The sequence below is a fragment of the Daphnia carinata genome, chromosome 7 (assembly GCF_022539665.2).
Source record: "Daphnia carinata strain CSIRO-1 chromosome 7, CSIRO_AGI_Dcar_HiC_V3, whole genome shotgun sequence".
NCBI lineage: Eukaryota > Metazoa > Arthropoda > Branchiopoda > Diplostraca > Daphniidae > Daphnia > Daphnia carinata.
The window spans coordinates 4,675,810-4,691,910 of record NC_081337.1 but is presented as its reverse complement, the minus strand read 5'-3'; the positions used below and the strand labels follow the sequence as shown (position 1 = coordinate 4,691,910).

At 38.3% G+C, this 16,101-nt stretch overlaps 2 protein-coding genes and 1 long non-coding RNA gene across 5 annotated transcripts; 2 read left to right on the top strand and 1 right to left on the bottom strand.

Annotated features, from left to right (window-relative positions):
• Window positions 1-38: 38 nt before the first annotated feature.
• Window positions 39-4,082, bottom strand: LOC130699988 (CCAAT/enhancer-binding protein zeta-like). 2 transcript variants are annotated; one of them, XM_057522037.2, is made up of 9 exons: window positions 3,911-4,079; window positions 3,239-3,842; window positions 2,394-3,145; window positions 2,118-2,329; window positions 1,524-2,049; window positions 1,295-1,449; window positions 1,116-1,238; window positions 629-1,050; window positions 39-531 (listed from the first exon to the last, which is right to left on the bottom strand). In XM_057522037.2, exons 1-9 carry the CDS (start codon window positions 3,998-4,000, stop codon window positions 86-88), a joined length of 3,330 nt encoding a protein of 1,109 aa, XP_057378020.1. In that variant the 5' UTR covers window positions 4,001-4,079; the 3' UTR covers window positions 39-85. The 2 variants fall into 2 exon arrangements, with proteins under 2 accessions (XP_057378020.1, XP_059352378.1); XM_059496395.1 differs by having other exon boundaries at window positions 408-531; window positions 614-1,050; window positions 3,911-4,082.
• A 658-nt stretch (window positions 4,083-4,740) lies between these two features.
• On the top strand, window positions 4,741-7,675 carry LOC130699982 (hormone-sensitive lipase-like). The gene is given in 9 exon segments (XM_057522034.2): window positions 4,741-4,760; window positions 4,833-5,951; window positions 6,026-6,197; window positions 6,265-6,344; window positions 6,346-6,454; window positions 6,522-6,671; window positions 6,744-6,883; window positions 6,958-7,083; window positions 7,146-7,675. Coding segments are annotated over 8 exon segments (1,983 nt in total). The 5' UTR covers window positions 4,741-4,760; the 3' UTR covers window positions 7,233-7,675.
• A 5,241-nt stretch (window positions 7,676-12,916) lies between these two features.
• LOC130699991 (uncharacterized) lies at window positions 12,917-14,949 on the top strand. 2 transcript variants are annotated; one of them, XR_009003635.2, is made up of 5 exons: window positions 12,917-12,968; window positions 13,034-13,230; window positions 13,288-13,739; window positions 13,809-14,238; window positions 14,302-14,949. It is a non-coding gene; the product is annotated as an uncharacterized LOC130699991 (long non-coding RNA). The 2 variants fall into 2 exon arrangements; XR_009003634.2 differs by having other exon boundaries at window positions 13,809-14,949.
• Window positions 14,950-16,101: the final 1,152 nt, after the last annotated feature.

Below are 16,101 nucleotides of genomic sequence, written 5' to 3'. Positions count from 1 at the left end.
TCAATTAACTAAACAAAGAAAGACTAGTCAACGCGGGCTTTAATAACCATCGTTGTATTTTAAAGTTGTATGTGTATCAACAGGATTATCTTTGTTTGCCAAGCTTGCCTCGGTTTTTTCTGAACGCGGGTCCTGATTTGCCTTTTTTGTTTTTGTTGCCCATTTTCTTTCCTCCTTTTTTAGGCCGATTAAGATCCCTCATCCATCGATCTCGAGACATTTCCCACTGGAGTTGTTTCACTGAAGCCTTGTCTTTATTAGCCAAAGCCTCTGTCGTTCCTGCAGTATTGAGTCCAGTCCCCGCGTTGGCTTCAAGGATGGCAGCAAAGTCTTCGGCAGCGACGAAGTCGTTACCATTAGCATTGAATAAATCACGACTACGTTTCTTTTTGCTGCTGCTCGGTTGGGCACCAAAAGCGAAATCTAAATCGTCAATATCTTCGTCAACAGCCCTCTTTTTGGATTTCGATTTGCTTGGCGGTGGTGCAATGGGCTCATCATCATCATCGTCGTCATCGTCATCATCACCGTCTTTTACAAAAAAAAAAAAAAAAAAAAAAAAAAAAAAAAAAAGATCACACTTTAGTGGTTATTATAACAAATAAACCAATACAAGAATAAAACTAACCGTCAGAAAATGCAACATCTTCTTCTCGGAATCCACCTTCTTCTAAATCATCCTCTCCGAGATCCTCATCACCACCCTCAATATCTGAAGCATTGCTACCATCGATCATGTCATCAAAGTCTTTAAACGCATCTTGGAACTCTTCGTCATTGTCGAAATCTTCTTCAGAATCAACTTCAGCATCTTGCAAATCATCTTCGCCATCTCCGTCAACTTCCTCGTCGTCTTCATCCTCTCCATCTTTATCACTCTTCTTCTTTTTCTTGTCGGGCTTCGATTTTGGTTTCATATCGGATGCAAAGTCAGTATTTTCGGCCAGGTACTGTTCAAACTCTTCGCTAGCGACACTTTCATGGTCGCTGTCATCATCATCACTGTTCTTTTCAGCACGAGGACCCCTAGAGATGCGCTGTTTGAAGTACCTAAAGGAAAATATATAAACGTGAAAATGGCTGAGCCATGTAAAATATCGTTCGAGAAAACTTACTGATACAAGAACATTTCGTCGGCAGGAATGCTATTCTTAGGCTGTTTGGCAAATTCTTTGCTGTCAACTGCCATTGCCCTGACGCCACGCGGAACATAGATACTCCTTTTGCCTAACACGCGTCTACAAATACAAAAATATAACAGAGGAATAGACGAAAAACTTGGAAAGCATTTTACCGTTGGGCAGGTAATTTGGCCTGGGCAGCTGAAATTAGTTTGGGGTTCCTAAAGACGAAACGATCCAAGAACCGGGGTAAAGTAAAGTCCTGCAAAGGGTCGCCTGTATACTCAATTGGCGTACCTTCGACAATCGTCTTGGCAAACAATGCAACCTAATAAGGGCGATAAAACAAGTCATTTCAAATGTTTTTTTTTAGGGGAAAAACCGATAGATGTAAAAACTTACTGATGGATGAAAGTGATTGGTCAACAAATTGATTTCCCACATCCCGCCGGACATCTCAGCTCGTGCATACATTGGATTGCGGGCAAAAGGATCATATGCTGATTTAGGCTTCAGTTTCGACTGAGAACCTTTTCGGTGAACCCATGTGGATGTTACAGTCTTTTCTTCGTTTCCCGTTCCATCTTTTTTTGCCGCATCTTCTTCTTCGTCATCGTTATCAACGTCTTTGTAATGCTCCTCGTCGTCATCGTCTTCCTCCACGTATTCTTTTGTTATGACGTCTTTTGGGAAATTCTGCAACTGTGGACGGGACTTGATCAATTCTGACACAAGATAAAGAAGAGCGCAGGCCAACTGAGGCGGGCATGCAAGGCAAACTTGCAAAATTCTTTTGACAAATGTTCGCAGGCGAGGGAGCGATTCGTCTCGCTTCAAAGCACGGTAAAGCAAGTTCAAGAACATGGACTGTTTTGTTGTAAGTCCCACGTCAGGATCAAAAAGTTTTCGGAATAAAACGGAATAAAATCTGGAATGCCATTTAGAACGTTATTTGTTAGAATTAAGCAGTGGGAAATCCACGCAGCAATAACGTACCTGTCGGAATTGCTCTTGTCGATGTCAACAATTTGATCGAGAATGCAAAGAACTTGCGTCGCTAAAGAGAATCGAACCATATGGACCAGCTTAAACAGGGTATCGACGTGACCATCAAGCGGTCCACCAGAGATAGTGACAGTTTTTGAATAAGGATAGGCTCTCTTTAGACCAGTCAAAAGGGCTGCCATAAGTTTAGAATCAACTTCACCCTGGATTGAAAATACATAAACGTTTGAAATGTTAAGAAGCAATAATTCGAGAATAAGCTCCAACCTTTTTCACGCACGCTTTGAAGAACGTAACATAAATGATAATGAGTTTGGTTGCTAGGGGAACATCATCCGAATCCAGAAGTATTTGCGAAAGGAAGCACAAGGCATAATATTGTGCTTTCGTATTAATATTAGAACGATAAAGCAGGCGTTCAACTTCGGCCACGACGACCAACTTCATCTGAGGATGTTGCTGAAGTAACCGTTCCAATTGTCCGACCGTGGAAGTTGCTACTGCTCGAGTAGGATCACCCACTTTGTTGACAAGTCTAGACAAAAGACCTTGCTCTTGTTCAGGGCTATAGGCCAAAAGAGTAGCAATTGCTGCTATGCCTTTACGACGCGTGGTATCAACAGCATCTTTCAATAGCCCATCCAAAGCTATGAAGAACTGGTTGTAGTAGTCTTTCAATTGATGCTCAAAAGACCATAGCGCTAATAGCTCTTTGCGTTCACGCGGCGTCACCGTCGAGAGGGCACTGATAGGCTTCTTGTTCATGAGAAAAAGTTTGGCGTTCGGATTGAGAACTCTTCCTTCTGTGAATAGTCGTATCAAGGCATCTAATGAGGCCATGCATTCTCTTCTTCCCTTGACATCCAAGAGAGAAATGAGAAATTTAAGCGAAGGTAAGTTATGGACAGGGGATTCTTGAAGTAATAACGTGTGGGCGGCAATTTTGTCCGCAAAGGCTCCTGACTTTAATACCGTTTGAATCCATTTGGTTTCCGACCTATCTGATCCCACTGCACGAACTGTTAAAGAAAATAACTATTGGTTAGGTACAATAAAAATAGTGTTGAATCATTCTTTTTCTTTTTATTTTGAGGGGAGGAGGAGGGTATCACCTTTCTGGTAGTTGACGGCATCTTCTTCTAAATATCTCTTGCCTTCTTCCTCACATTTGTTTACTTCTTCTGGGGAAACTTCACGAACAGCTTTCAATGGTTTATCCTGCTGATACCAGGGAACATCTGGTTTAATAAGTAAATGATACCATGCATTGTCACTCTCTGGTGTTTTTTCTTCCAATTTGCCTCCAGAAGACTTAGATATATAATCTTCATCAAAAACAATTTTCTTGTTATGATTATGTGATACTCCAACTGGGGGTATGATTGGAACTTCATTTTTTGAAGAGGTTTTGCCCAATTGTGAATTGTCAAATATTATTTTTTTGTTTTGCACAGGTTGCTTCAAAGTACTGGTGCTGTTAGATGCCTCTTCGACTGCAGCCTTTCTATTTTCAAACTTGTTTTGCTTGAATTCCTGATACTTAGTTTTAACAGGTTTTCGGTTGGAAATATTTTCCAAATTTGTACCAGGCACTTCTGTCAATTTTAAATTTGGAATTTTTTTCGATTTCGTCCTTTTTTCTTTTAGGTTTTCCGGAATTTCCAAAGTGTTCGGATCGATGCTGTCCAGCCCTAACTGCCTTATGAAATCTTGGATCTACAAACAACACAGTAACTTAAGCACTGCTGACGTATCTTATTAAGACGAGAAAAATTTGAAGATACCTCCGCTGTGTCATTGTCACCCAAAATTTTCTCGTTTTCCCCTTCGACAGGAGCTTTTAATTGTCGTTTCTTCATTCTTTGTTTCGACATGAATTAAACACGTGTTGTCAATTGCTTAAACTGATGCGCCGACGTCTGCTTTGTGATTGCCGGGTTTGCCAAAATTGCGAAGTATTTGCATTTGTATTCTATGTACGGAAAGCTTTAGACAATTATGTTCCAATAAACTTGAGAATATTTATATTAATAGTTTTTGTATTTAGCTTAAAAATGATGTTGATCATTATAATCTGGCAACATCATTTCCAGTGGAACGCGGAACGTTTTTCGACTAAAAATGCGAAACTCAGTGCGGTACCAAACATTCTGTTTCCGCGGTTTAGACGCGGAACCCTCTTCGCAAAAGATGCTAAACTGCAAAACCTTTTTCGGAAAAAGAAACCCTCGAAAGTAGGGGAAAGATTAATATGAAAATTCGGATCTGTGAACCAGTTTATCACTATTCTCATTAATTTTTAATAGATCAAAATGATAAAAGATATGAAAATTCCTTCAACTTTAAGTCACCCAAGTGGAAATGACTCTCCAAATCGTTTCATAAAACAGTTTCAAATTTTAGCATCAATTTGTAGCCTGCTTTCGGAGGTCCGTTCCGCATTGAGTTTCGCGTTTTAGTCGAATAACTTTTCGCATTTCCTTTTCGCGTTTTAGGCACACCCGCCTATTTTGACATTTCTTTAGGGACAAACATTAAAAAAAATTTGGAACGAAATGAAATTCATCTCTTCATTATTATCAGGGTACAAGAATTGGTTCATGTAATCGTCAGCTGTACGCCTTCTATATCACTGTACAAAACTATTTAAGTTGAACTTTTCTTGATTTCCCGTTTCCTTTCTTGTTACTTATCTGTTTGCCCTAGATGCAGTTTCTTATCGGAAGAACAGTCTGTCGGCAGCTTTACTCGCCACTAAGTCGTGGTTTTACGCTGTCACAAAAAAGAAAGTCGCAAATGAGTCAACAAGTTATTACATTAGCAGTGGAAAATGCCGACTACTTTTTGAAGGACACTAGCAAGTCTGGAAAAGCACTGTGTGTTGGTTTTCAACAGCTAGCAGAACAATGCCAGGAAGTCACTCCGTTGCTGGACAAAATTACACGAGAAGCTCCGAAATTTGATCTAGATACAGAAACTCCAGGAAATGGATATAGGAGCTTTGTAATCATATTTAATGCTTTATTCAAACGATGTTCATCTCTGTGTGATCTGGTTAAAAGTCAGAGATCGCAAGCTGTATTCAACCTGTACAAATATTCTTATATTCAAGATCTCAAGTCGTGGAATGAAATGCTAGTGTCCTTGAACACTTTTCTCGAGCACCTCAACACTTTGTTGGAATGGAATGAGAAGGACCATGTTCGTTCCCTGTTTCCATCTGAAACACACTCTTCGCAAGAGTTACTCGATAAAGCCAGAACCATTGAATCATACAGTTTTTATGGCCGTCATGCAGCTTTCCAATACTGCAACTCCATAGAGAGTGTTCTGAAGGGTCTGTTGACAATCATGGCAGGCTACAGTGATTATTACTTTAGCACGTCTCCTCATCTCTGGCGTGTAGCCAAAAGCCTTTTCATGAGCACGCAGTATACTCTTGATGCCGAACATCGTGCAAGACGGATAGTCCACGCATCCCAGTATGCAACCGTGGACTTTTGCAAGTCCTTTTGGTTTCTAGCTGAATCGGATCTAATGAAAAAAGTACCTGACCGTATGTGCCCTGCAATCAGGGTTAACCAACTCATTCTCATCCCACCTGAGCCACTCCAGATCGACTCCATGAAATACAAACCTGTTAATATACCTGTCCCCAGCGCCCACGGACCAACAGCACCTATACAAGTTCGTTTACTGAGTGCAAAAGGCCGACCTGGAATGCCGGGGCAAAACGATTACTCTGAAGCGACTGTCTCTGACAGCTTAGTCATCCATTGCCATGGAGGAGGATTTGTTGCGCAGAGCTCACAGTCGCATGAAACAGTAAGTTTTTTATTTTATTTTTTAAATTAAATCTCGCTTGTATTACTTAATGCATTTCTTCTGTGTCTGTTTAGTACCTACGTCATTGGGCGGTTGCCTTGGATATACCCATTCTTTCGATTGACTACTCTCTAGCACCGGAATACGCTTTCCCTCGTCAGTTGCAAGAAATACTCTTTGTTTATGCGTGGATACAACGTAACCCAAGCATAGCGGGAACAACAGCTAAAAAGATCATATTCGCTGGTAAATTGTCTGTTGGTGCATCATTCAATTCAAAAGTTTGATGTTCTGACTTATTTTTCAACCTTAGGCGATTCAGCTGGTGCTAATTTAATGCTAGGTGTGACATTGTGGGTTTCGGATATGAACTTACGTCTTCCTGACGGTATCTTTTTTGGCATATGTTCCATTGCTGGTTCAGTTTGAACCTTCGCCGTCTCGGCTTCTCTGCCTGTTGGATCCGTTATTGCCTTTTGGATTCATGATGCGATGCCTCAGCGGTAAATTTTAAAGAAGCATTTTGTTCTTAACAATTTAACCGCAATTTTTAAAAATCAAAAATTACAGCTTATGCTGGCCAACCCGATATGCTGACTCAGTCCAGCGGTAGGTACACCGAAACTGACGGCAAAGTCAAGGAAATTGTAAAGAAAGCCGATTCGTGCTCATCGTCGCAGGACGCAAGTGAACACCCTGCTAAACATAATACTGTTCTTGGTATATAGATATCTAAATTTTTTTTAAAAATTGGTTTACCTTGCATTTCTAAATAACATTGTTTGCACACAGAACCTGAACTGCTGGATCGACTGAAGGCGCATAGCCCTGTAGACGAGTTGGACATGTTTCGCGTCTCTAGCACTCCACTGATGTCTCCATTTTTGGCGTCAGACAGTGCCCTGAAGAAACTTCCGCCTATAAGTCTTCTTGTGAGTTTTCCACATAAACTTTAAACAGAATTATGATTTAAAAAAATACTTAACTTACTAGACATTTTCTTTAGTCGATCGAGCTCGATCCTTGTCTGGATGATTCTGTCGAGTTTGCAAAAAGGTGTCGTCGTTTAGGTTGTGATATTCGCCTCGATATCCTTCCAGGGTTACCACACGGGTTTCTCAATTTCGCTTTGGTATGAAATTAAATTTTAACAGTTTGACTTTTTTTGAAAATGTTTTCCTTTAATTTTTTTAGCTCAGCCGTGAAGCCAAGGAAGGATCAAAGCTGTGTGTCAAAAGAATTCGCGAACTGTTCAAAAAGTGTAGCGATGCAGCCCTTTAAAGAAAAATAGTTGTGATATTAGTTGTTTCTTTCTCGTGGTAGTTTACTTAATTTTCCTTTCATACTAGTCCTAATCTTCGCTTTTTCTAAACTCGTCTTACGTGCGTGTATAAATGTTTCATGCATGCTGAAAATTTAGTTTGTACAAGACTGGGTAGACAATGCCAGCAATTTAGATTTGAAATTACTGCAGGGATTTTTCTTACAAAACTAGTATGGCTGTTCCAGTTTGCCGAGTAAAGTCCTACAACATCAAAAATGGTATTTAATGATTCACGTGAACTGGTTTCCAAAACAAAATATGTTTACCTTACTCAACGAGGTTTTTTTCATAAGTGGAACAAGCTGGTTTGCAGACGGACAATGGCGGAAAACTTGCAAAAATTGAAAATAAAATGTGCTAAAACTGTAAAGCTGTTTCTAAAAATATAGAATCTGAATCATGTATAGTTATCTAGATTTATTGATATATTTTGGGGGTAAAAATCGGAAATCGAACCTTAAATGTCTATCGTACCTAATTTTATATTTAAAAAACTCAAACACCATAAACATTACATGAAAACAAAATTCATTTTCGGAATTCTTATTAAATTTAGAACCTATATCGTATATATTTATCTAGTTTTATTGATATTATTTTTTTTAAGGAAACATCGGGATTATTATTTTGTAGGGCTTAAATTTTCTATCGGACGTTCATTTTATATTTCAAATAACTCAAACACCATGAAGTCTACTTAAAAACAAATTTCATTTTCGTGTTTCTTGTTAAATTTTGAATCTAAATCGCATATGATGATCTATATTTATTGATATAAATATTTTAACTAGACGTCTGGAATCGGGCTTTAAATTTCTATCGTACCTACTTTTATATTTAAAATAACTCAAAAACCATGAAATTTACATAAAAACAAATTTCAGATTCGTGGTTCTTGTTTAATTTTGAATCTAAATCATGTATAGTTATCTAGTTTTATTGAGATAAAGTTTTTTAGGTAAAAGTCGTGCTTATTGTTAGCCTTCCTAATCCAAGTGATTTTTGTCATGCCTGAAATAATGAAGGAAAAAGGTGTCAAATCAGTCTTCATCTCCACTCAGTGACATGGACGATGAAGAATACATTGTTGGGAAAATTCTTGGTCTGAGGTTAGTTTGGAAATTTATCTAAATTTAATATGTTAATATAAATTGACCGTCTTGTGATTATAACTGAATCTGAAATATCATATTAGGAGAAGGATGGTGAAGTTGTGTGTTTGCTGATAGGGATTCGTGTTTCAAACAATGGAAATACTTGGGAGCCCAAGAAAATATTTATTGTAATAATTTGATTGCAGCATTCGAAAGCAAATTTCTAGCGTTGAAAGAGAATCCTGAAAACAAGCTAAGCCAAGAGAAGAAAATTGTGAAGAAAAAAAGAACTAAAGCACAGGTTTGTTTCAAATTCTTAACTAGAAGCAATGAACATCAAGATGTGGTCAGTAAATCTATAGTTTTCTCCATGTCATTATGGATGCCCAGTCTTCCAACATGTCTTGATCGAAATGTAGAGGCGGAGACAATTTTAGGAGTGAGCAATTACTGTGAAGAAACTATATAGGTAACTGTTTTGTTTGTGTTTTATTAGAACTACCCCATTTCATTTTCAAGAGATACTTTTTTTGTTTTCAGATAGTTCTACGGATGTGTAAAGAAGGGTGGTTACAGGGCAGGAGGGTATAACCTTTCATTTATCTAGATCTATTGATTGGGGAGTTCTATTATGGTAGCAGTAGTGTTTTAGTACAGCCTGACCAGAATAACAAACTCATTGTTGAAGCTTTGTACATTTTACTTTGCAGTACAATACTTTTACCTTTTTATTATTATAAATTTTGTCTTTTTAGCTGCTGAATGGAACTGGAATAGGGAATACTGGATTGGTAGTGACAGGACATCTCCCCGGTCTTGGAAACAGATATTTATTTTTGGGTAATTGTAAGTATTGTTTAACATTTATCTAGTCTATTGATTGTGAAGGAGTTTTATTACAGACCAGATATAAAATAGTCTGAGAATTGTAAACCATAGGTCTCTCAGTGATCAGAGTATTTCTGACCCATCAGAATACTGAATATTTATTCAGTCAGAACATGTTGAAATATTAAATAGAAGCACTTGTGCAGAAGCTACTTTTTAATAATGTGTTGCAAGTACAAGATTTACATATACATTTTCCAGCTGTATTGAAAAGATTGTCGATATCTAATAATTTCTATTTACATCCAGGAATGATTTGATGCAGTTTTAAAGGCAGCCAGAATAAGCACTTCAGCACTAACTCACACACGGACTGGAGAATGGTTATTCCTTAAAGAAATGGAATACTATTGGTAACAGTTTGATTTAATTAAGAATTAGTTTACTAACATAGATTTAGAGCTAATATAATACGAAACTGATATCCTCTTAGTTTATACATTTAAAGAAGACAATGAAGCTAGTTAGCATAAATCCAACTTACCTGACAGGCGAATCGATCGACGACGGTCTTGATAGTTGTGGTACATTTGTAAAGGCAAGACTCTGGACGTATGTGTCTAGACGACGCCTTAAATACTCACAGACACGTGTCACATTACTGCTTTCCCGGAAGTAGAGTGTAGGGTAGAGGGACCTAATTCTGAAGGTCGATAGGTTGAAGGGCAAATTTTTATTTCCAGGTGAGCCCGAGGTTATAGCCATTCCCCATCGATTAATCCTACGTTACTTTGATTTTTTTTTTTGTGTTTCCAAGGGCCAAAAACAGATGAAGACGTCGGGCATTCACAAAAAAGGAGGGGGGAGAGGAAGAAAAAAAGAACCTAGCAGCTCAGTAGCTCTTTTACCTGCACGCGTTGCACTAGTGTAGATTTGTTGCTTACAATCCACGTCTAATTATTCTTAGAACTTTAGCACGTGTTTTCAGCTCTCGCAAATCGTAGATTCATCACTTAGGCACTAATAACGCACTGCATCAGCACCTTGTTTAGCCTTTGCACTGGTTTTGTTTAGTTGGAGTACGATAAGTCTAGATTAAATAGGTAAATCTAAAGTTAAGTTTAAGGGTAAGTAAATCTAAAGTTAAAAATTAAGGCTAGTTTAAGTAAGGCGTAAAGCGTAGTCCACCTCACTTTGTTATTTGTGCACAACACTATCTCAGCCATTTTCCTCCACTGTTTTATGTAATTATTTAGCGCAGTCGTTCGCAAATCATTTTTGTACGAACATTTGTACGTTTCAAATTCACACAGTTAACACATGAACAAGCAATACCCAATCCAAACAACCTCTTGACCCTTTATCTATTAATAAACAATTTCTTTTTTCAGGAACTTTTTATCCAATGTAACTGTAATTTGTGTACTAGATGCCTGTTAGAATTAAGATGAAACATGGTGCTGTTCAAATATTCAAAAATTTTGTTTTTTCTTATTTTTGTCCCTTCGTTACATACAGGAGTGCAATCTCTGGGGCCGAAGAGGACATTGGGCAACGAGGATAGCCCTGCAGCCACTGGAATATCGCCCAGGATTCCGAGGTATATAATAAAAAATTTAGTATCTAACTGTATTTGTTTTAAATCTTATATATCTAGGAGGGCCACATCACCACCGAAGTGGTACCGTTTGGCAACGAAGGTCACCGCTAGAATCCTAGCGCAAAATCGCAAGGTATTTAACAATGCTAAGTGTTTTACCATGTTCTATGTATTTATCTGTGTCTAGGAGGGCTGGCAACACTACCGAGGAGGATTACTGGACGTCGGGAATCGCCGCCGAAGTCGCCAAGGGTTACCAGGTATTGCTTTTACAATTTTAAATGTCTAATCGTTTTTTTGTTAATGTATTTAGAGTGGTTCACATCACCGAAGAAGGCCACCGGACAACGAGGTTCGCCGTCGGAGCCACCTTGATCGTCGCCCAAAATTGTCAAGTATTTCATTAAAAGTTTTAAGTTTTGAACTATGGTTTTATTTTGTTTTTATGGATTTAGGAGGGCTACATCACCATCGAAGAGGATGCGCGACATCGAGGAGCGCCGCTGGAGCAACGAGAGGCACGGGTATTGAGGTACTTTTTTAAAAACGTTTAAGTGCTTAATCATGTTTTTTTTATGTATGTAAGAGGGCCTCACCACCGCCGAAGAAGATGCTGGACGCCGAAGAGGATGCTGGAGCACCGACATCGTCGTCATAGATGTTACAGGTATATGTTTTACACGTTTAATTGTCTAACCATGTTTTTTTTTTGTATTTTAGAGGGTTCCATCATCGCTAAGGAGGAATACTGGACAACGAGGTTCGTCGTCGGAGGCATAATTGTCGCCCAAAATTATAAAGTATTTAATTGAAAGTTTTAAGTTTAACACTATGATTTTATTTTGTTTTTATGTTTTTAGAAGGGCTGCGTCACCATTGAAAAGGATGTAGGACGCTGTCGGAGTCACCATGATCGTCGCCCAAAATTGTCGAGTATTTATTTGTAAATTTTTAAGTGTTACACTATGATCTTACTTTGTTTTTATGTATTTAGGAGGGCCCTACCTCCATCGAAGAGGATGTTGGGCATCGAGGATCGCTGCTGGAGCAACGAAATCTTCGCCATGGATGTAGCAGGTATATGTTTACACGTTTAATTGTCTAATCTTTTTTTTAAAATGTATTTAGAATGGCCTACATCACCACTGAAGAGGGTCATAGGGCAATGAGGTTCGCCGTCGGAGCTACGGTAATTGTTGCCGAAATTTATCAAGTATTGCATTGGAAGTTTAAAGTTTACGCCATGATTTTGTTGTTTTTATGTATTTAGGAGGGTCCCACTACCGCCGAAGAAGACGCTGGAGGCCGAAGAGGACCAAGATCGTCGCCACGGATATTCAGGTGTATATTTTTTTTATTTAGTGTTTAACCATAGTTTTTTTTAAATGTATATAGGAGGGCTTCGCCACCACCGAAGAGCACTACTAGACGCCGTGTATCGTCGTTCGAGGAATGAGGGTCGTCGCCCAGCCCCGAGATTCACGCCCATTAGGACGATGGAAATGAAGATGGTACGGTTGAGTATTGCCAAATTGGCTTTCACTTACTTTATTTCGTATTGTGGTATGTGTGATTGATAGATGTGTTTGCTTCGTTCCTTTTTCACTCCCATTATTTTCCCTCAAGCATTATTGCTTAAGATTTTACCTTTCACTAAGCACGTAATTTCACTATACCTGCACCCCACGGATCGTTCACGGCTTGTATTCGACTTAATGCACGGGTCGGGATTAGTGGTTTAGGTAATGTAGCCCTACTTACATAGGTTACACGTGTATTTGTTTTCTGCAGGTTTGCAAAACACTAACTGCTATCGTAAATCAAAATACATTACTGCTGTATTTTGAATAATGAATGGTGACTTGAAAAATAGGAATACGAAAACAATTAATTGCTTGTGATCTGATAGTGTACAATGATTGACAACCCGATAAAAACATGATGGGGTAATAACCCGTTCAACCTGCCCCATAAACGGAAATGAACAACCCGCTTAAGATCTGACCCGATCGAAGCGGGGCTGTGAATCTGACCTAAGTCTTTCTTCCTTAACCTTCCCCTTTCCTTTTACCAATACGATGCTTTGCAACGCTGTCTTACATGTCTCCACAAGTGCACATGAAGCTCAGTGTTGTATACGCAGAAAGTTTGTAAGCAAACCAGAAATACCGGTATATATATTTGATAATATCATATTGGTGAAGTTCTTTTTGGCAATGAGTTTTGGTAATTTTAGAATCTGAAAGACGTGTAGCGAACGCAAAGATATGGCAGCATCAAAGACCACTCACGAGCGTCGCATCGTTAAAATTAAAGGGGATTATAGTTCAACATGGCGACGACAGGACACCAACCTGTAAAGCCTTGACCACAGAAGAGAATTTAAACGAAATCATAGAAATTCTCCTTGATTTTGAAAAACATACAAGACCTGTGAGTTAAATTTCTGTATTGTTTTGTATCTTACTTGATCCTATGCTTTGCTTACAGGTAGATACCATTTCAGCAAGGTGCATCTTGGAACCGATTGTCCAGATCAGTTTCGGAATTAAGCCGTGGCACCTTAGCAATGAAAATATCCTAAGCTAGAACTAACGAAGGAGCAAGCTAAAATCTTTGGGTCTAATAGTACCAACTGGTATGGCAAATGGGAGAGACCTCCACCCTGTCACGAGTTGTGGATATGAATGTACAAATCTGTGAATATTGGATTTGATACTCAGAACTGTTCCTGTTAGAAAGGTGCACATGAATTTGGTCTTTGTTTTTGTTATTCTTTTTTACATAAAATATTTTATTTTCGATCTATGTTGGAGTGGATCGAGGCTGATGCATACTTTCTTGTCATAATGCAAGAGAAATAGGGTAAAGTTGCTGAAGCTGCAGACATTCTCCAAGAACTTCCGTTCAAGACCATTGATTCTATGGAAAAGCTAGAAAATGTAAGACTTATTAATTTTGGTTTTAATGTCAAATAATTCTGTCATGCAATTCTCATGTTCTAATACCAGTGAACAGGTGGAGCTTATCTTGAAACAAATGAGATTGTTTCTTCTGCATCTGCACTCAGATCAGGTTGAAAAAGATAAGTGTCAGATTTGTTTTTAGAGAAAGATGTGCTCAGTCTTAAATTGAAATATTTTCATGTAGGAATAGTTTAACATTGTTACATCTGTCATATTAAGCGTGGGAAGGGGGAGAGGAAATGTTGGTGGATTATTCATCGTTGTGTAGATTCCTGATGTTGACAAGAACAGGTATTATGTCTCTACATTTGTTAACATAATCAAGCCATGTACAACACAACAGTGATCCTGGAGAAAGAGTTTCTGCAATTGTTGGTTGTTGTCGAGGTGATGTTTCGGTGACACGCTGTCAATAGTACCAACTAGTATGGCGAAGGGAGAGACATTCCTCCCGACAAAGATATCGTTAACATAGGTCGGTGCAGTAAATCACATCTATAATAGAGCAAAACGTACAAGTAACTTCTTTTTGCATAAGTTAATGAGGATGGCGAGAAGAGGTGGAATGTTACCGAATACGTCTTGTTGTGTATAATGTCCGAAACATGGGTAAACGCTACAGTCTTGCGACGATCAATGGATGGCTGCCCACTTTGACTATTTTGTCGACGAAACAGAAGAATTTCAATCCAATTTAATGTGCATAAGGACTGACCTGCTCAGTAAAAAACAACAATTACCGACACGAATGAGATATATTGCCATGAATTTGAAGAAATGGTTAGTGAAGGAGAGATGAGCTAACACCAATAGTCTATAAGGTTGAGCGTTGGGAAAAGTTAAAGGCTAGGCAATGAAGTATGTTTTAAAAAACGCGGCTTGATAATTCAATAAGGAATTATAATGTTGTAGGTCTGGGGAAAAGTATACTGATTTAGTTTTCTTATTTAGATTTATGTGATAGGTTGTATTCATATACCTTTATATATTCTTTTCCGATTGGGTTTACCTAATACACCAGCCCACGGGAAATATATGATACTACGCGGAATAAAACTATATGTAAAAAAACAAAGCAATAATAAGCTTTTCCTAATAAGCCGCAATTTAGAAAGTGGAGATAGGATTTTGGGTTATTAAAAATGGGCTTATTTTAACCATAAAATTCGTCATAAAGATATATTGTAAGAAGTTCAGTAATTTATACATAATGTTTAAGTAAACTGATGTAATGTGGTTATTATAAAAATGTTTGTGATAAATTTATCTGGAAATTGCAAAAAAATGACTAATTACTACATTATTATTATGTCAAAATATATTATTGCACTTATCAATATTTACATTAAAAATGCTATTACGTCATTTGCATTAACATCATGTCACACAGGACGTCAAATTTTTGGTTTTTGGACTCGATCCTACGACCTATAGCGTCCCATGCCGATACTCTACATATGGGCCACCATCGACATTATCAACGGCGGATTGTTTAGCATACATTGTTAACCTAAGTGAAATACGAGCACACAAATGGGGCTGCACGAATGTTTTATAACAATAACCATCAATGGCTCAGTGGTAGAATACTACTTGCTATTTCATAGGTCCTTGGTTCGACTCCAAGCTAGGTATGGTGCTAATAATTCGTAATTCGTACTATGTTAAACTGTTGAATTCCACTGTATAGAAAATTATTAAAAATCATTTTCGAGGTTACGTACTTAAGTGTACAACCTATCTTACTTGGAGTAGAACTCGCAACCTTTCAATTACTATGCTGTTCCTCTACCATTGACCTACCATTCACACATTTCAATATTATGACTCCGCCAATACCCTAAATTAACTATCGCCAAGGTAGCATATGTAAAATGGCACTAAAAATCGAAAAATTGATTACAAGTAAGGCACGGCACAACGGTAAAGTGCTTGCGTCAGAATACATAGTACTGTGGTTCAAATCCCAGACCAACCAATGATAATAATTGAAATTCGAATTAAATAATACCATTCAATGGCAGCCGCTGCTCTATTCAAAGTGAGTTACACGACGGATGTGGTTCAAGTCCCACAGTAAATGAGCGTACCATACCGGCAAATAACCTTCAGCGAAGGTAAAGGCCTAATATTTACCAATGGTAATGTGACCATGACGAAGGTGACTAACGAAATGATAGCCTTAATAGATGACCACCAACGTGTGACTTGAACTTGAAGAACGTGTGACTTTTTTTGAGATATGGGATCCTAAATTCCGAATTCCATATCCCATATCCCATATCCCATATCCCATATCCCATATCCCATATCCCATATCCCATATCCCATATCCCAT

What these genes read in the sequence shown, in the direction of transcription:
- LOC130699988 (XM_057522037.2), bottom strand. Translation starts at nt 4,000, where the DNA reads ATGTCGAAACAAAGAATGAAGAAACGACAATTAAAAGCTCCTGTCGAA. An exon ending in GACAAGAGCAATTCCGACAG is followed by an intron (nt 2,050 to 2,117) that starts GTACGTTATTGC and finishes ATGGCATTCCAG; the next exon opens with ATTTTATTCCGTTTTATTCC. An exon ending in CCAATCACTTTCATCCATCA is followed by an intron (nt 1,450 to 1,523) that starts GTAAGTTTTTAC and finishes CGCCCTTATTAG; the next exon opens with GTTGCATTGTTTGCCAAGAC.